Source organism: Gadus macrocephalus, chromosome 18, assembly GCF_031168955.1.
Source record: "Gadus macrocephalus chromosome 18, ASM3116895v1".
NCBI lineage: Eukaryota > Metazoa > Chordata > Actinopteri > Gadiformes > Gadidae > Gadus > Gadus macrocephalus.
The window spans coordinates 14,214,051-14,234,050 of NC_082399.1; the positions used below are offsets into that span (position 1 = coordinate 14,214,051).

General features: G+C 45.2%; 3 protein-coding genes across 3 annotated transcripts in view; 2 read left to right on the top strand and 1 right to left on the bottom strand.

Annotated features, from left to right (window-relative positions):
• cep55l (centrosomal protein 55 like) overlaps window positions 1-9,665 on the top strand; it is an 18,228-nt gene extending 8,563 nt beyond the window's left edge. Inside the window, exons 2-10 of the mRNA XM_060037284.1 lie at window positions 4-104; window positions 1,146-1,199; window positions 1,350-1,476; window positions 2,393-2,529; window positions 3,288-3,439; window positions 4,278-4,401; window positions 6,036-6,107; window positions 6,214-6,336; window positions 7,048-9,665. Coding sequence (XP_059893267.1) covers window positions 4-104; window positions 1,146-1,199; window positions 1,350-1,476; window positions 2,393-2,529; window positions 3,288-3,439; window positions 4,278-4,401; window positions 6,036-6,107; window positions 6,214-6,336; window positions 7,048-7,239 — 1,082 coding nt within the window. The 3' untranslated portion in view covers window positions 7,240-9,665. The remainder of the gene's footprint in view (window positions 1-3; window positions 105-1,145; window positions 1,200-1,349; window positions 1,477-2,392; window positions 2,530-3,287; window positions 3,440-4,277; window positions 4,402-6,035; window positions 6,108-6,213; window positions 6,337-7,047) is intronic.
• A 313-nt stretch (window positions 9,666-9,978) lies between these two features.
• On the bottom strand, window positions 9,979-13,081 carry rbp4 (retinol binding protein 4, plasma). Its single transcript, XM_060036267.1, has 6 exons — window positions 12,925-13,081; window positions 12,374-12,476; window positions 11,407-11,543; window positions 11,024-11,130; window positions 10,622-10,834; window positions 9,979-10,373 (listed from the first exon to the last, which is right to left on the bottom strand). The coding sequence occupies exons 2-6, from the start codon at window positions 12,473-12,475 to the stop codon at window positions 10,345-10,347; spliced, it is 588 nt and encodes a 195-aa protein (XP_059892250.1). The 5' UTR covers window position 12,476; window positions 12,925-13,081; the 3' UTR covers window positions 9,979-10,344.
• Window positions 13,082-17,264: 4,183 nt separating this feature from the next.
• Window positions 17,265-20,000, top strand: part of pde6c (phosphodiesterase 6C, cGMP-specific, cone, alpha prime) — a 15,768-nt gene continuing 13,032 nt past the window's right edge. Inside the window, exons 1-2 of the mRNA XM_060036097.1 lie at window positions 17,265-17,986; window positions 18,736-18,888. Coding sequence (XP_059892080.1) covers window positions 17,519-17,986; window positions 18,736-18,888 — 621 coding nt within the window. The 5' untranslated portion in view covers window positions 17,265-17,518. The remainder of the gene's footprint in view (window positions 17,987-18,735; window positions 18,889-20,000) is intronic.

The following is a 20,000-nucleotide window of genomic DNA, read 5'->3' on the forward strand; positions in this document are numbered from 1 at the left end:
GAGACCGCGCCTTCCAGAGCCTGGTGGAGGAGGCGGATGGCCTGAGGAAGAGTTTGGCCGCCACTGCGGCCCGCTGCCGGTCCCTGGAGGCACAGACTGCACAGGTGAGAGGTCAACGGACTGCATCTTTATACAGCGCTCTTTTAACCACTGGCCACTCATGGCGCTTTACAATACCGCCGCACCTATTCGCCTGTTTATTCACACACCGACGGCGGTCAACCATGCAAGGCGCAAGCCAGCTCATCAGGAGCAGTGAGGGTGAGGTGTCTTGCTGTGGATGACCCCGACCTTTCACGCTAGGAGGAGCCGGGGATTGAACTAGCAACCTTCAGGTTATCAGCCAACACGCTCTACCTCCTGAGCCACATGCCGCCCAACCGGGAGGGGCTTGGGGGAGGGGCTGAGGGACATGTGAGGAGCTAGGGGCGGGGCTAGGGTACATGGTATGGAGGCGGAGTGCAGTTGGCTCACTCAAAACCTGTTGGAAGAAATGTCTTTCAACAGTGCTCAAGTAAAAGAAAATGAAGGCAGTGGTTTTGCCCTACGTATCCTATTCATTATCATCATGCCTGGTACTAATTTCTTATTTTAATTTTCATGTTTCTGTTGCAAATTAAACAGGAAGATGTGAACGGTGTGAATTAGTCAAATCAATACTATTAATGCTACTGTTAGTTCAAATGTTTGGAAACCTACTGCGGGGTCGGTTATGGAGGTAACGTCCACTAGATGGTAGTGTGTGACCAGATTACTGGTTGGGGGCTTCTAGCCTAAACCTTTAACTGATCTCTCTATGAAGAAGCCTATCCTCCCCCTCATGTCTTTCACTCAACACAGCTTCCTCCCTCTCTCTCCCCCTGCGTTGTCTGAAGCCATCAGAAGGCTTACGCCTATGCTGCGTTGTTGAAATCCATCTGCTGGCATACGTTGAAAAGTTCATGATGTTAGTAGAAAAAAAAGTTCAAGACAATTAGTCTTGATTGTCTTCCTGACTGAGACAAATTATACTCCCCTCCAACCATTTTGTGTCAGCTTAATAGTCTTGCTGTTGACATTTAGAACAAGTAGTAATACAGCTAGGGAAAGCCCTGGAGTGGCCCTTCACTAGTCCCTTTCTAACTTGATCTTATATTTCTGATCAGATTGGTGCTGCTCCCTCTGGAGACCTGGCTGTCGTCAACGATCAACTCAGAGACGTAAGTCAGACTGTTGATGGGGCTTTCATCTCTCATTTGTTCCCATACTCATCCCTCTGCCCCCCTTCCTCTACACTACATGATGCATCCACAATCCACTAGTGATGTTGCGTGTGTGCCTGTGTCCGTCGGCCTGCGTCTGTACTTCAGGCTCTGGAGAAGAACCAACAGTGGCTGGCGTACGACCACCAGAGAGAGGCCTACGTCCGCTCTGTGCTGGCCCGCACCGTGGAGCTGGAGCAGCAGCTGGCCCAAACCAGCCAGGCTAGCCCAGAAGGTGATGGGATGGGTGTGGGGAGAGGGGCCCAGAACCTTATAGTTACAACACGATGTAACAGGAACTACATCAAATCTAGTGAAAAGCTATTGGGCAGGGTAACATCACAGCGAAAGGTGTTGCTCTGGTATATTGAAATGCAGAGAAACCCAGAATATACTACAAGTTTCTAGCTCTTGAGTCATGTTCTGTCAGTCAGAGTTTGAGAAAGGAAAGGTTTCATTGTCTAGGCGCTCACAGATTGAGACTTCATTATCCTACAGCCTACGTCTTTGTTCTGTCAGGAAGACAGGATCGGTTGTCATCCAGAAAAAAATGAAAAGAAAAGGCAGTATGGTTGAAAAGTTCCTTGTTGAACTTGAAAGTTTCAGAAGTTGGCAGTCGGCCCTGCTTGCGGTTGCAGATCAGCATTTGATAGGGAACCTTCAGTTCAAAGACTTGACTTCTCCTCATTCATTTGTGAAGTTTCCTTGCTCTTGGTTTCCTTCAGAGACCCAGGGCGTATTAGTGCTCCGGACTAAAGATGTTGATTTTAAAGATGGGCGGGTAGCCTATTTATTAGTGGTTGTTAAAGGTTGGCTAAAACCTAAAAATACTGGACAGTTCCATTTCTGGTGAATACACAGTATTTGCCATCTTACTTTATGTTTGGAAGAAATGATTATCAAACAACCGACCAGGATCATAACCCTTGATTGACATTTAGTATTTTGCTGACAACTAGGGGGCATCACAGTCATAATCCTTCGAATTTTGGTACAACTGTTCCTTCCTTTTGCTACCATTGTCCTATGTTTATGTCCTTGCCCTGTAGAGTTAGCGGTCTGGTATAATTTGGGATAAGAAGCTACTGTGAGACTCTTTAACTGTTAATAAGTGCTGTTGTAATAAGAACTGACTGGACCTGTACTCCCAGCCCCCAAGGTGGCAGCAGTACTTCCAGAAGTGCAGACCCACTCAGACCAGCTGGTGCAGGGGCTCCAGAAGGGCCTGGAGGCCCAGAGGGAGGCCGCCTCCAGGGCTCATTTGGAACTCCAGCAACACAAAGAACAGGTGAGTGGAGAAGAACCATTCAGGGTCAGCTGGGAGAACTTAAAAGTTTGACTGCATCTGTGTTCAAACTTGAGGCATGTGTACACGGCAGATGGTATGTTCTTCTTGTAACCTTTTATTAATAAGCAGTTAGACTTTAGGGTATCTCCCCCATGGATGGATGCCTGCCGGTCAGGCCGCAAATATTGTCAATCTTTCTTATTTTTATATTTTTCTACTATTTTTTTTCTTGTTATAATGCTATCCTATTTATATATATATATATAATTGTTTTTATTGAAGAAGCTGACTCTGGGAGATTCGCACAAGAATCCCAATGAACCTGTACTGTCTTGTACCTGTGCAAATGGCAATAAACATTCATTCATTCTAACTCCGAACCATTCGGCTAACCTAACAACTGGTTTATCCTGTGCCCATTGAATGTCGATAATCATAACTTAAAAACAATATAATAACTAAGATGGTTAGGGGTCCTGTTTAGGGCGGCATGTGGCTCACGAGGTATAGCGGGTTGGCTGGTAACCGGCAGGTTGTTGGTTCAATCCCCGGCTCCTCCTAGCTAGAGTTTCCTGGTGCCCCTGAGCAAGACACCTCACTAACTGCTCCAGACGAGCTGGCTGTCGCCTTGCACGGCTGACTCCGCCGTCGGTGTGTGAATGTGTGCATGAATGGGTGAATGTAAGGCAGTATTGTAAAGCGCTTTTGAGTGGCTATTGGTTATAAACTGTGGCTGTTGTGTCTCTGGTGGCGGCCAGACGTCCAGCCTGAGCGAGGAGCTCCGCAGACAGAGGGAGGAGGCATGTGGTCTCCAAGCGGAGCTGGCCTCGCTGCAGACGAGCTACAAGGAGAGGAGCAGGGAGCTGGAGCACAGCCAGGAGCTGCTGCAGGCCGAGCGCCTCAGCAACAGGTAGGGAGGAGACCCGGTGCACACACAGCACCGCACACACACAGACAAGGGCACCCGCAACCACCTTCAGATGGACCCGGTGGGGATAATACACAAGCACATATAACAATGCACCTTTTTGTAAATTATTAATTTTTTATATAAGCCAGGGGACGGAAACCTTTTGGATCAACTGTGTAACTGTTCAAATGTTTTAAATTGACCCCGGGCACAAAATAAAATGTCTTAAATCGTACAGATTTAGTGTGATCCCTGTCCCTGCTTTGACCTACACTAAACAGCGACGCACAATCAAGCACTTTTTGATTGATTCACCTCCATCCGCCTCGTCTCAGTGTACGTCATCGAGACGTCGTACTCTGCAAGTTTGACCAAATACAGTTTCACAGCAAAGTATCTCACAGCTCGGTCGTGAAATGAATCAAAGTTTGTTTGTCGTAAAGGCTAAGACAGGCGATTATGACATTATTATTTCAAAACAAATTATTTCGTTAGCAGTATGCATGATCCCGGTTTGTGTTACTCAATAACAACCTCTGTTCTAAGGTTAGATTAATGTTCATGCGGGACCCATTCATTACTTGCACAATTCGTCTTATGGATTGTTTCTCATTATTCTTTAATAGGAATTCCCTAATAATCGCATTTGGAAAGGTAAAAGACCTACCACAGGTAGATGATCTACAATCAAACATTGTGATCTCTAACCTACCCAGGGGTGGCCGGACCTATCCTCTAGGTCTCCTGTTAATATCTAGGGACGAAGCTAAGCCATGACTAAGCCAATAATGTGAAGCGAGCGGTGAGCTCATGTGCGGCCGTGTCCCCCGCCCCTCAGGCAGGTGGTGAGCGAGGAGCGGATGGTGTCGTTGGAGAGGCGGGGCAAGATGAGGGAGGAGCTAGAGGACATGGACACCCGGCTAGAGGAGGAGAGGAAGAGGTCTGCCGACCTGCTGGCCCAGGTCGGAACCGCAGCCTGCCTGTACCCAGCGCCCCCTAAACCCCAGCCCTCTATCCCTACCCAGCGCCCCCTGAACCCCAGCCCTCTATCCCTACCCAGCGCCCCCTGAACCCCAGCCCTCTATCCCTACCCAGCGCCCCCTGAAACCCCAGCCCTCTATCCCTACCCAGCGCCCCCTAAACCCCAGCCCTCTATCCCTACCCAGCGCCCCCTGAACCCCAGCCCTCTATCCCTACCCAGCGCCCCCTGAACCCCAGCCCTCTATCCCTACCCAGCGCCCCCTGAAACCCCAGCCCTCTATCCCTACCCAGCGCCCCCTAAACCCCAGCCCTCTATCCCTACCCAGCGCCCCCTAAACCCCAGCCCTCTATCCCTACCCAGCGCCCCCTGAACCCCAGCCCTCTATCCCTACCCAGCGCCCCCTGAACCCCAGCCCTCTATCCCTACCCAGCGCCCCCTGAAACCCCAGCCCTCTATCCCTACCCAGCGCCCCCTGAACCCCAGCCCTCTATCCCTACCCACAAACCCCCTGTAACCCTCTAGCTGTAACCTCTAACGTAAACCCCTGACATTCTAACCATGACACTGCACCCTCATGCTTCAACCCTAACCTTATCCCCCTTACCTTACCTCCTCTGTTCCTTATCCCCCTTACCCTACCACCTCTGTTAATTAACTCTAACCCTCTAACCCTAACCTAGTGGTTCCCAACTCTATTTTAAGGGCTGAATTTTCCCAAATTGACTTAATCCCATTAACATGGCATCCTAGTGAGTGTAACATGCATCGTAAAACCCTAGGGTTAGGGATGACTGTTAAGGATGTGTGAGCTTAAATATGTCCGTTGAGGTTAAGGATGTGTGTTGAGGTTAAGGATGTGTGTTGAGGTTGAGGATGTGTGTTGAGGTGGTTAAGGATGTGTGTTGAGGATGTGTTGAGGATGTGTGTTGAGGTTGAGGATGTGTGTTGAGGTGAGGATGTGTGTTGAGGTGAGGATGTGTGTTGAGGTTGAGGACGTGTTGAGGATGTGTGTTGAGGTTGAGGATGTGTGTTGAGGTGAGGATGTGTGTTGGGGTGAGGATGTGTGTTGGGGTGAGGATGTGTGTTGGGGTGAGGATGTGTGTTGAGGTGAGGATGTGTGTTGAGGTGGAGGATGTGTGTTGAGGTGAGGATGTGTGTTGAGGTGGAGGATGTGTGTTGAGGTGGAGGATGTGTGTTGAGGTGGAGGATGTGGGTTGAGGATGTGTGTTGAGGTGAAGGATGTGTGTTGAGGATGTGTGTTGAGGTGAATGATGTATGTTGAGGATGTGTGTTGAGGTTAAGGATGTGTGTTGAGGTTAAGGATGTGTGTTGAGGTTAAGGATGTGTGTTGAGGATGTGTTGAGGTGAAGGGTGTGTGTTGAGGTGAAGGATGTTTGTTTATGTTGAGGATGTGTGTTGAGGTGAAGGATGTGTGTTGAGGTGAAGGATGTGTGTTGAGGTGAAGGATGTGTGTTGAGGTTAAGGATGTGTGTTGAGGATGTTTGTTGAGGATGTGCGTTGATGTGGAGGATGTGTTGAGGTTGAGGATGTGTGTTGAGGATGTGTGTTGAGGTTAAGGATGTGTGATTAATGTGAATGTTTTTCTCTTCCAAGGTAAATCTGCTGCAGAAGTCCATCCTGAGCCAGACTGAGGAGCAGAGCCGGCTCGCTATGCTAGAGCAGCAGGTAACCCTAGTGTGTAAGGTACAGCCTGGAATTTGCCTAGTGGCGATTCAAACTCGACCTGACGTGCCGATTCCTCTCTGCTCCCTCCCTCTAACTACCCTCTCAGATCCAGCTGTCGGCCAAGGACTTTGAGAACGAGAAGCTGGACCGCCAGGGCATGCAGCACCAGCTCCAAAAGGTCCTGAAGGAGCTCCGCAAGGCCCGCGACCAGATCACCAGGCTGGAGTCTGTAAGGGCCCATACCAGAACACCTAGCGTTACCCCAACACATTTATTAAACCTTAATTTGACCATCAATTTTTCTTTTTCAGTTTTGTATTCTTATTGTTAATTTCTATTTACTTGTTTGGTTACTTGTTTTCACTGTTGGGGAAGCCTGGAATTCAGGCATTTGATTGCCAAAATTGACTGCTGCTTGTTAGATTCATGCACAATCTAACTTTAAACTATTTACCAGGATAATGATTCATTTAATTGATTAGAAGTAGAGTGTTAAAGGGTAATTCCGGTGTAAAATGGATTTCGGATATGTTTTGTATGATAAGGAGTTGAAACGTTCGTTTTGAAGCACAAAAACCGCATATAGACGCTATCTTCAGTTGGCTGTTTTTAGCCGATTCTATCAAAACGCTATAAACTTGGAACAATGGGGGCAGTGGTTATGGTAAAAACTAAATCACTATTTTAAACCATTTAAAAGGCTAAAAGTAGCCCAACACTTCTTTGGTAGTATAATAAGGGTCTTAACATATAAAACGAGGCATTGAGAACTTTGTAAGTGTACAGATTGTTTATTAAAAATGAAATTTTATACACACAATACCATCAGTAGATCACCTGTCGACGTAACAATCGTTGTAACAATTCCACAAAAATGTAATCTTTGATTCCTGAAAGTTTCTTTGAAATGAAATTGTAAATCGTGTTTTTCTTCCCTAAGAAACCGTCCCACACGCGGTTCTCTGAGCCCAGCCTGTACCACACCATGGAGTTTGAGCGGCTGGCCGTGTCCCCGTCCAGGGTGGGGAACCTCCTGGACGAGAGCTTCCTGGAGTGCCCCAAGTGCCGGGCATCTTACCCCACCAGCCAGCACCGAGAGCTCCTGGCCCACATCGACTACTGCCTGGCCTGATCCCCCACACCCCAGAGACCATCCCCCTTACCAGGTTCTGCAGCCTCCTTCTGCTCCACCTTTTCTCCCTTACCGTCCAGAGGTGCAATGTTTACAAAAGAAACTGTCACTCCCTAGCTAGCCATTGGATCAAATCATGGATCGGAACCTTATTAGAGAAACTGTCACTGCCTAGCTAGCCATTGGATCATTTAAAAGATCTGATCTTTATTAGAGAAACGGTCACGGCTTAGCTAACCATTGGATCATTTCAAAGATCCGAACTTTATTAGAGAAACTGTCACGGCTTAGCTAACCATTGGATCAAATCATGGATATTAACTTAATAAGAGAAAATGTCACTGCCTAGCTAACCATTGGATCAATGAAATCGTGGATATGAACTGCATTGGAGAAACTGTCACTTCTTAACCGTAGGGGAAAATCATGGATCTGAACTTTTCTTATTGTATATCATTGGTATATAATGTGTGAGGGGGTAGGGTGGCTGTGTAGGGAAGTGTTTTTTATTGTTTATTTATACTCCTCAAGTTTGGAAGCACTGGTTTTGTCTTTATCTGTCATAACTATCACATCGAGATGTAATATAGTTTCTACTCTGTGATTAATATATATGCTTGTTTCAGTGTATTTTATTTGGGTTGAATATTCTGCGTTAAGTATTTGCAGTGTGGTCGTCCTTACCAAAGATAGAATTTTCTTTTTTAATTGTCGATCATTTGTTTGTAAGTTTTTAATTGCTTTTTTTAAATTGTTTTTTTCTTATCAAGGGTATCAATCTGATCCGAAGATCTTTTGCTTGTGTCATCATGGGAGTCTTTTATATCGTTAGATTCGGTGTGTTGAGTTTCCATGAAGGACTCATGAAATACCTTCAGCTAACTCGTCCAACAGTGTTCCTCCACTTATCTTCAATACAATGCTTAGAGCCCATAGACATCTACTGTATCCACAAGTCCAATATGAAGGGTGGCGTTATATATTAAAGCCTTTAACAGTGTTTTCTTTATACGTCGTATACCATTTGTAAAAAAATATGCAGGTAGTTATTTGCAACAATTTTATACAAGGTTCTCCTTGCTGTTAAAGCTTTCTTTAGCACAAATCCTGCAAGCTCAGGCTTCTTCAGCAAACCTTGGTGCCCCTTGTCCTGTTGCCGTGACCCAAGCCCAGAGCCACACTAGTGGTTTTGCCCTCTTGACTTCACATACCGCCAGCCCTCTAAGGCTGCAATGAGATTGGCAGGAGTTAAATCTGTGTATTACACTATTTCAGGAAGGGGCTTAGTGAAAGTCCTCTTGGGAAGAGGAAAGAGGTTAAGGTGCCAGAGGGCTCGGCCAAGGCGACCAAGGTAGATTTAGAAAGCAGGAAAGACCGAAGCACGGTCAGACTGACCCCAGGGATCACTGCCTTAGGGCTGCTGTCGTGCACTGGCTCTCTCGCTGTCGTGCACTGGCTCTCTTTTTTTTTTTTAACAAAGGCTGTTGGAAGATTAGAATTGAAGGACAATTCCGGTATTTTGAACATTGAGCCCCCTTTCTGGTTTGTTTAGGATGAATTAGAGTGGTTAACACCGAGATTTTTAATATTGGTCCTGTCTCGAGTATTTGGCTAATTTCGAATCGCCCCGGCCTCCTTCACAATGGCTGGCTATGGGCATGTAGAAACCTGTCCTTAAAACACCCCTAAACTTTCGTTTTTTGTGAAATGTGACACTCATCGAGTGGTTAGTGGTGTTTGTTGATGTTCCTCATCAAGTATCGTAGCGAAATAGTTTCCGTCGTGTTTTATTTAGCATTTTGGAAATCTGCATATTGTCAATAAAACGGGGACCGGAAACGGAAAGGGGGGGTGGTTGTAGTGTTTTCGCTCGGTTCTAGCCCTACTGTTGATACGGAGAACCGAGTGAAAAAACTACAACCACCCCCCCCCCCTTTCCGTTTCCGGTCCGGTTTCCATTGCATTTACCAAATGCCTATTTACAAAATGCCAAATAAAACATGAAAGAAACTGTATTTCGCTACGATACTTGATGAGGAACATCAACGAACACCACTAACCACTCGATGAGTTTCACATTTCTGAAAACGAACGTTTAGGGTTGTTTTAAGGACAGGTTTGTGAATGCCCATAGCCAGCCATTGTTAAGCAGGCAGGGGCGATTCAAAATTAGCCAAATACTCGAGACAGGACCAATATTCAAAATTTCGGTATTAACAACTCTATTTCACCCTAGACAAACCAGAACGGGGGTGTACCGGAATTGTCCTTTAAGAGACGCATGCATATCTACATTTTTTTTTTATTATTATTCATATTTAAATATTTTGCTGTTATGTGTCGGGATTGTTTTGCTCCAGTGCTTTTGGTTGGTTTGGGTTTTTTATACTGTGCTGTGCAATAAAGCTGAAAATCTTATAAATGAACTCTGATTTTTATGTTCATGGATTGGAAAACCGACATTTGATCAAAAGACAAATATTGTATACATTTTCTTTGCCAAGTCATCTTGCTTGTAGGTTTATCCCAGATATTATCCTAATATTTCTAAATTAAATGGTAAAGAATCGATCTTTTTGAGTTTGTATATCTAGATTTTTGAGGCCACATTCTCCCGTAAATAATGAAACCACAAGATTTAATGAGTTATTCCATGAAGGCCTCCCTTTATAATGCATGGGCATTTTCAAATGAAAAAAAATAAATGGTAAGAAGGCACTCCAATTAAACATGAAGCAGTTTGGTGATAATATTTTATTTCACAAGGTAGTACGGCTGACCCAAAACTGCTACAGAAGAACAAAGTACAAAGTCACTACACAAAGTAAGGGTGAGAAGTATTTTAGGTATATACTGTCCATGTCTGAGCTTTAAGATCCGCGTCTCGCTATTGAGGTGTAAAGTGACATTCCAGAAGGAGGAAAGTCTCCGGGTGAAATAATGTTCTTAAAGCCTATGTTGAAGGTCAAAGTTCTACTTCTGCTGGTGAAAAGTGTTAAAAGAAATCAACACGCAACCAGTAGTATTGTGAGTATTGACCACTACTGAGCGACATAGCTCCCCTTTGTCTTTAATGTTATATTATTGATATGTTCATTTGTACTTTTACGCCTGCGGTTCTATCTGGCAATAACCTGTAAAAAACAGAAAAAGCACATTCAATACAATGAAACGCGTACAAAGATCTACTTGTTGTTAAATAATTAATGAATTGCATGAATCATGAAATCAGCAAGTTAATTGATGAGCAATTTGAGAGTACAATTTCCTATATCTTTTAAATTAAAATAGATTTAATAACTGTTAGGTCGTAACCCATTAAGTATCAGTTGCCAAAATGGTTCCGCCGCCTGCCAAATCGAAAGCCTGCGACTGTACGTACCGTTGTGCTCGACGCGTCTGTATTTGCCAAGCAGACAGAGTTCCGTCTTCCTCTGAGTCACGATGCGCTGGTCCTCAGCCCGCAGGCCAGTGGGGTGGCGGGAGAAGATGAAGGAGTATCCGTCCAGGCAGGTGCCGTCGTAGTCGATCTCCCGGCACGAGTAGTGGACGGCGTAGTTTTCGTAATCAGTGTCGATCACCCAGTGCAAGTCATCTGTACGGGGAGCATACATCTAGTTAATGGTCTCCTAGCTACTTGACACTCAGAGAACTATCTTCTAGAACCTTCGATCTAACGGTTAGCTAGCTAACAGTCTCCTAGCTACTTGACACTCAGAGAACTATCTTTTAGAACATTCTATCTGTTAGCTAGCTAACTCAGACTCTATGAACATGCTCTTACCTCCGGTCTGGAGGTGGGTGGCTGCGCCCCAGTACTTCATCTTGAACTTGGCGGGGTCGGGGGTGCCCTCGAAGGTGGCGAACATCTTAGCGCACAGCTCCCAGTTACTGGAGGAGGGGGACAGGGAGCGAGAGAGGTAAGGAGGTGCAGGAGAGGGCAGAGAGAGGTAACATGGGGTAGCAGGGAGAAGTTGTAGGTAGTTTGGGAGATGGGGGTTAGAGTGATGAATAATTGAGATGAGATGTACTTTATTGATCCCAGACAGGACATGAGGGTAGAATAGGGGGTTAACATGTTAGGAGAGGTGAACTATCCAGTACTACTCCCTAACGAATGAACCATGAAAACCATTCGATGGTCGTCCTGCCGTAGCAAGAACCTACTTGAGGATGATGACTCGGCCTTCCGCGCTGGCGGTCATTGTGCCGTCCTCCCTAATGGCGAAGGTGGCCACGATGTTGTCCCGGAGGAACAGGCCCACGGGGTCCTTCTTGGCCACGGCGTACCAAGTTCCCACGTACTGCAGAGGAGAGGAGAGTAAAAAGGTCACGAAAAGAGAGAGACGCCATTATGTTCATTTCCGTTTGTTTTGCCAACTCATGGTAATTATTGCGTCTTAGTAAAAGACGTACAAAGACTATCAAAGTAATGTACAATACTTATTATCAAAGTAATGTACATTACTTATTATCAAAGTTGTATACAATACTTAATAATCCATAGGATATACAATGCTTCATTTGTTATTGAATTAACAGAAAATGCTTATCTAGCTTATAGTTATTTCTTAGCCAATTTCTTTTGACCAATGTTCTATAAACGTAAACAATATTTAAAGATAATTAGCATGTTTCAACGCTATGTTTTTGTTTGTGTGAGTTCGAATTTAACAACTTTGGTGTGTTAGGTGAACTACAAGTCCCATTCCCAGTCAGTCTCAGCTGATTTCCATCCGTCTGCCTGTCTGTCCGTTTGCCTGACTATCTGTCTCAAAAAGCGATCAATTCAATCTTTAATCAATGTTTACAAACCTTAATTCCTAATCTGCAAACTCAAAATTAAGAGATCCTCAATATATTGTTTCAATATAATCTCCACCTGGTCAAGAGACAAAAGATAGACTAGTAAAAATTCAGACCCAAGATTGTTGTATTGATGTCTCCCTAGCTCTTTAGCTACACCTCAGTATGTCATATGTATGTTTTTTATAAGACCTTTTAAAATGATTATTTTAGTTTTTTATAATCAAAAGTCCGCCATTGAATAGCTACATTGCACGAGTCTGAAACCATGTGGGCTCGGCTGCCACAGATTGGAAACCACTGCTGCAGCATGTGTGTTGGAACTCACCCGGGATCGGTCAAAGTTCGGCATGACCTGGACGTTGGCCACCTGACAGTCCTGCGCCCAGCACACCGCCAGCGCACACAACGCTACCAACCAACGCAGCATTCTGCACCACAGAGAGGGAGAGAGGAGGGGAGAGGGAGGGAATGGAGACGGGGAGATAGAGAGAGATACAGAGAGAGAAATAGAAGAGACCGAGAGAGAGAGAGAGAGAGATGGATGCGATGAAATAGAAGGTAGAAGATTGAGAAGGAAGGGAGGACAAAGGGGCACAGAGGACCAAAATAATGGAGGGAAAGTAATGGAGAAAAAAAGAGAGAGAGAGAGAGAACACATTAAATCACAAATTCACTGGATTGCTTAACTATGACTGTCCTACCGTCAAACCCAACTAAAAAAAAAAAACAGTCCGCGTGAAACGTTTCCCAGGCTCTGCATTTACAACTGAAGGTTTCCAGAAAAAAAGTTTGAAGACACTGAACGGCTTTTGCGTAAATACATGCTGAAAGACATCGATCTAACCGGTTGAGGGTTATTCCAAACACAATGCATACCTCGTTGTCACGTTTGAGCTAGAAGAAGAAAGGTGGGGATCACTCCTGTGCGGTCTGATCTGCTGCTGGCTTTATATACGGCAGCCCCACTCCCGTTGCATAACAGACCCTCCCTTCTGTACACAGACCTCCCCTATCTACCCCCAGACCTCCCCCATCTACCCCCAGACCTCCCCCATCTACCCCCAGATCTCCCTCATCTCCCTCCACACCCCCAATCACCCCCCCCCATCTATCCACCCCCCCCCTCCCCCAACTCACAAATGGAGAGAGAGAGAGAGAGAGAGAGAGAGAGAGAGAAGAGACAGAGGGAGGGAGAGAGAGAGAGAGAGAAGTAACCGAAGAAGATAAATAGAGGGGGAGAAGAGAGAGGGGAGACAGAGGAAAAAAGGGTGAGGAGAGAGAAAGCCAAAAATGGAACCAAAATAATAGAAGAGGGATAGAAAAGGAACAGATGTAATACGTCAGACGATCAGATTACTGACCAGCCCGGCCCCTGGCCAGCCATATATTTACATGACTGCGGCCCCTAGAGCTACTGATTGTTGAGTTTAGCATTCATGGGCAGCAAACATACCACAACCCCACCCCACCCCCTACACACACAAACACACATAACCGCCTGTGAAAGTGATTTAATCAATGGGGGCTGGTCAAGCTTGTGTTTGTGTGTGTTCGTGTGTGTGTGTGTGTGTGTGTGTGTGTGTGTGTGTGTGTGTGTGTGTGTGTGTGTGTGTGTGCGTGTGCGTGTGCGTATGCGTGTGTGTGTGTGTGTGTGTGTGTGTGTGTGTGTGCGTGCGTGCGTGCGTGCGTGCATGCAGGTGTGTGTGTGTGTGTGTGTGTGTGTGTATGTGTTTATCTACAGTGGGCTTTGTACTGAAAGTCTTGATTTGACCCATCTATACTATTTAATTGAGTGACATTCTACTCTTTACTACTCTACTCTAATCTGTATATAAGCATATCACACACATGCACTCACCAAATTGCACATCCCTGCACTCTTAAACGCATTCAAATACACACACACTCCCACATGCCTGGTTTTGTTTTTGTACTGAGCCAGGCTGATGTTAACATGAGCTTGTGTGTGGATAAAATAAAATGTTAATCATAGTATTTGTATATTTGAATTATCCCTTTGCAAAACAAGTCCAGAATGTGCTTCTAACTGCAACTTAGAGCTGCGGTCAGCATCTTTGCTCCAACCACCCTGTTTTGATTAGGTTGTGTTTCAGAGTAGAGTCTCATGGTTCTAGTGTAATAGCTTGACTACTTTGTCCAATGTTGTGAAAACGCAGTTGGACCAGCCAAAATGCTGACAGCAGCTTGAAAATCCCCAAAAACAAGGGCTACATTTCAGAGGTCGGGATATATTAACAGTTAAATCACTTTCAGGGAAACAGAAAGGACACTGTAGTAAATTATATATAACCTATTTCATTGTTTATGCAACTTTCCACTGTTATTTGGCTGTTTTAATGGAGGGGTGAGAAATATTTTTTTATTCAGTGAGTAATCAATGCAGGAGACAATGGACCAAAAGTGCACAAAGTACATGGAAATGATTACTGTTGTATCATTGATCATTATTTATTGATAGCCTGGAGTTTGAGCCTTCAATGTGTGTCTGTCGTCATGATGGCGAGAGACAGAGCAAGACAGGCAGAGACAGAGGGCGAGATAGGAGATAGAGAGAGACAGACGGAGACAGAGAGGGCGAGACAGAGAGATTACTATCAGGATTGTTAGAACGACCCTGTACCTCTCCACCCCCCCCACCCCCCCACCTCCACCCCATAATAGCAGGGGGGATCCTAATCATTAGCAACATAATAACTGTCTAGCCGATTTATATTGTATTTATGTAGTACAATGCATTTGTAACTGACTCTGCAAGCTTTATCTTTATCCCCCCAGGTGGAATGTTACAGAGTGTAGGAACCCTGTTGGGGCATCTTTACAAGTCTTTATATTTGGGAGACTTTAAAACAGACAGAAGAGGAACTGTGACCCCTAACCCAAATTACAAAGGTGTTGGGCACAACATGGCAACATCACAGCCATCTTGTTGCATATTTAAAAAAATAACAACAATTATTAATTCCTCCACTGTTTGTGTTTCATGCTTGGTTAGTGCTGTCCTTAGAATTGCAAACACAGAGGTGTCCAGCTTTTGGCCCCTAATCAATCCCACATCATCATTTACACCTTAAGGGGGGGCCACAGCCTCAGGGGCCCCTTGTTGAAGAACAGAAAACATCTGGGGCTCTTGCATAACCGAGGCTGCAGCCAATAAGAATCCACTCTCTGACAGCCAATAGAGAACCACCAGGGTAGAATTCCATCTCAAACTCCCCAGTTGCCATACAAATCACAACGTTTCAGAACAAAATTTCAGAAGGTGTAAGCCAACTTGATATATTTAAGGGTTATGGAGAGAATCAGTTGTTTGTACAGGGTAGTGTGGTGTGCGGAGCATGTCAAGGTTTTCCAGAGCGGGAGAGCAAAGGAGAGAGGCCCAGCAGAATAATTACAAAAACAAATTCTATCGCCAATTTCCCTTTGGAAGAAGTCATTTGTTGTTAAGTAAGATTAATCAACACACGTTTGTTGAAACTTTGTGTGTGTGCAAGCACTTCAATAATATTGTCCTATACAGCCTCCCATACAGTTGTGTACACAAGTTTTTGGCTGTTGCTGTGTTGATTTCTCTCTCTCTCTCTCTCTCTCTCTCTCTCTCTCTCTCTCTCTCTCTCTCTCTCTCGCTCTCTCTCTCGCTCTCTCTCTCTCTCTCTCTCTCTCTCTCTCTCGCTCTCTCTCTCTCCCTCTCTCTCTATTCCTTTAAAATGCTAAGGATGTAACAGACCGTTGAATATTTTTTAAATACGGTGGCTGTGATGAGTTCTCTCTCTTTTTCTATCTCTTTCTCTACCTCTTATTCAAAATTGTGAAGAAACAACAGATTTGACTTTTGAACTGTGTGTACACAAACTTTTCAGGTACTGTTCCTGTGATGATTTCTCTGTCTCTTGCTGGCCACTGTAATTTGCGTGTGTGCAAGTTTTTATGTGTGTGTACCGATGCAAGTTGTGTGTGTGTTCACAAAGCCCCTGTGCTTTGCCTCCCATACCGTTGATCTCTATCTCTGTCTCTCTCTCTCTCTCTCTCTCCCTCTCTCTCTCCCTCTCTCTCTCTCAGTCTCATTAAAAACCATCAACTCACTGTATGCCAATGGTAGTAGCCTTTAATTCATTAATCGCGTCCCTCCTCTTACACACACACACACTAATAAACATACATTTAACTCCCTTCCGTAAGCTCCCACCTCAGAGGTAGCAAATAGAAAGGCTACACGATGTCTTGCCAGGGGAAAGCCAATCATCCCTGACCCGGGAGCCAGACAGGACAGCAGCTAACGGCTAACAGCTAACAGCTAAAAATAGAGACAGCCATCTTTGTTTTGGGGCACTTCTTCTTCTTGGAACTCCCAGAGCTGTTTAATTGGACTCCCAGGGAGGAACTTCATGCAGGTTGAAGCACACACAATATGTGTTAGGACATACATGTGTTTACCACACCTGTAGTGTACCACACCTGTAGCCTGGGTTTAGCCTGACCCCCTGACCTCCTCCCTAAGCCCCGTCCGTTTCCATGGAGAGGAGGAGGAGATGGGTACGGCAGGCTTGTTCGTTGGGAAGGTGATGTCATCCTGGAGCCCATTTGTTCATGCTGATGTTTTCATCCTGTTGGTCCTGGAGAGAATCTGAATTTATGGTTGCAGTGCGCCTGTACTGAAACTGGATTTGTATGCTGCATTCTTTTTTTAATAAATCGTTGGGTGGACACATTTGGCAGACAAGCATCACTTTTTAAAATGCTTAGGATGTCAGTTTAGTGTGTTTATAATTGCGGCCAACCATTGTTGATGCCTTGCTTAGTGACACATTGGTGGGTCACATGCTCATTATGGCACTCCTTGGCACCAATCAATGACCATTTTGATTGTTCTCGTCTTATCCAACAGGATATTTTAGTGGCCAGGGGCTTTAAAGGTGCTGTATCATCCCCAATGTCTGCAGCCTACCAGAAGGGATCCTTGAGCAAGAAATCGGGATAAAAGTGATACATATAACAGCACTCCTAAATAATGCACTTCCCTCCTCTGAGATTCTCTCTCTCACTTTCTCTTTGTCTCCGACGGGGAGGATATACCCGATATAAAATGATCAGTGTTGAGGATTTGCAGGGCTAAGCACGCTTAGAGCAAGGCTTTTAATGTTGTGACGTCACGGTAATTAGCGGCCACTTTGATCCTGTCAAGCCCCCTAAGCCACCGTTCTGCCTGACGGCGCTCGCTGCCGGCTGTCCTCCTGACTCGTTCTGGGACCACGGATGAGGATGCAACCTGGCGCCAACTGAACCTGCTGGTCAGCCCCGCGTCCCGCAGCCGGCCGATAGCGGTCTCCCGCCGTGACTGGTTTCTCCCACGCTGGCTGTTGATTTCCTTCGGCTGCAGGTGATGCTTTTGCATTAAAAAAGACACCATAAACAACAAGGACAAAGGGGGGGGTTTGAAACCGACGATATCAAGATGGCAGACAAGGATAGTGTGGAGAAGTACTTGGAAAACAATCCCCAGTTTGCGAAAGAGTACTTTGACAGGAAGGTGAACGCCCAAGCGCTGACGGCTGCCTTCGGCTCCAAAGTTGAAGCCAAGGATGCCAACTCGTTCAAGGACATCACGGCCATCCAGGAGGCGGTGGTCATCTTTGAGCTGGTGCAGGAGATGCAGAAGGTGGGGAACATGGAGCAGTCCATGCACAAGGTCCTGCAGAGAGTGTGCTCCATCATCCAAGCGGACAGGGTCAGCTTTTTCTTTTGTCGCTCACGAAACGGAATACCCGAGCTCACGACTAACCTCTTTGACATCACGCCGACTTCTCCGTTCGAGACCAACTTGGTGCATCCCCGGAGTGAGATCGTTTTCCCCACAGATATCGGAATTGTGGGACACACGGCGCACACCAAAAAGCCGCACAACGTACCAGATGTCACCAAGGTAGGCCTGATGCCTTTGGTGCACGGAGAGGAAATGTGCACCATGCGCACACTAGAAGTGTGCGCACACTAGAAGTGTGTTTAAGTTGGTGCTGTTGAGTGTGCTGGCGTGTATTCATAATTAATTTGAAAGATTTGTAAAGAAATGAATGTGCACTTTAAAGTGAAATATGTGTATATTTATGTTTGCTGGGTTTGTGGCATTGAGAGGTGAAATTCTACATAGAATTTGATTCTACCGCATCAATTGGCATCAATTACGTATTTTTATTGTCTTACTGTATAAAATATACATGGTATGTATACAAGGTCTTACCCATCATCTTTAATATACCAAATCTTGGATAGTGAAAATGTTTCAAATGACTAGGCCTATGCATAATATAAGCTAAATGAATTTGTAAGACCTAATACATTTAGATTCTGCCTCTCTAGTCAAATAGAAAAGTGTTGCTGGCTCTCTCAAGATGATACATTCATGTATTAATATTAAAATATTTTGAATTTTGAATTGATTATTATAGATATATTGGCACCAGTGTTCTTCACAAGGTCATCCACGTTGTCTGCTGTCATTGGCGCCAACTTACTTCATAATACTTCATAATAATAATATCAATATATTGATATTATTGATACACTTCTTGACTTCACTTCTCTCATTTGGTTCAACATGAAAACAGAGAATTTGGAATTAACATCCCCTTGTCATTCCCTTTCTCTCACCCCTCTGCACCCATCATGGTCCAGAATTCCAAATTTAGTGACTTTGTGGACAGACAGACAGACTACAAAACCAAGAACATGCTGACGTTTCCCCTGATGGCCGAGAAGGAAGTTCTGGGGGTTGTCATAGTGCTCAACAAAATCGGTGCAGATGCCTTCACCAACGAGGATGAGAAGGTAACCCCCCCCCCCCCCACACACACACACACACACACACACACACACACACACACACACACACACACACACAAGACCGCACCACCCCTAGCTCAGGTGGACGCTATGGTGTTTAATCTGAAACACTGTTAATCCACAGATCGGAGACGGACAGGGACAAACTATTAGAGGAGATCACTTGGGTCTTAGACTTGCTAAAATGGGATCTCCGATACCCTTCCACGAAAACAATCCCATTAAATGTACCTTTTTCCACACAAAAGGAATCTAGTTATCCAAATAATCTAGGATCTTGAAAACTATGACAATAGTGTCAATTATTTATGTATAGTTCTGCATTCCATTTCCCATTCCCTGTAGTAATTACAATGTATTCAGTGGTTTCCTTAAAGATTCTATGTTTCACCACCCAACCAATATTGTTAGTTGACGTACAGTAGCTCAGGAGGTAGAGCGGGCTGTCTGTTAACCGCAAGGCAGCTAGTTCGATAACCGGCTCTTGTGTCGAGGTGTCCCTGAGCAAGGCACCTAACCCTAACTGCTCCCGATGAGCTGGCTGTCGCCTTGCATGGCTGACTCCGCCGTCGGTGTGTGAATGTGTCCATGAATGGGGGAATGAGAGGCAATATTGTAAAGCGCTTTGGATAAAAGCGCTATAAAAATGCAGTCAATTTACCATTTTGTTTGGGGATAGGTTCTATGTCCACTGAGACATGTTTTTTTGGTTTTGGGATGAAATTATAGACGTGAATGGTGCAATCTCTTTTAGGGAACAGTGGAATCCTGTAACAGTGTATTATAAATGTTCCCAGAATAATACTATAACTGGCACTTTTCAAGGCACTCAAGTGAGGGAGTAGAGTGCAATGGGGATCTTTAGTGACCACAGGTGCTAAGGACCTTGGTTTAATCCGAGAGACTTGCAAAGGTCAGTCCCTGTCTCTGTCCTGGGGCATTGGTGATATAACACAGGCTAGAGGGATGAGCGCACTGATGATTAGCTTCCTGAGAAAACAGCAGTGTGAGAGGGTAGTCATTACCTGAACCAAACTCACACTACTAAACTCTGCACTGTAGCAAAAGAGCGTGGCACGGGGGCACAGTGGTTCGCA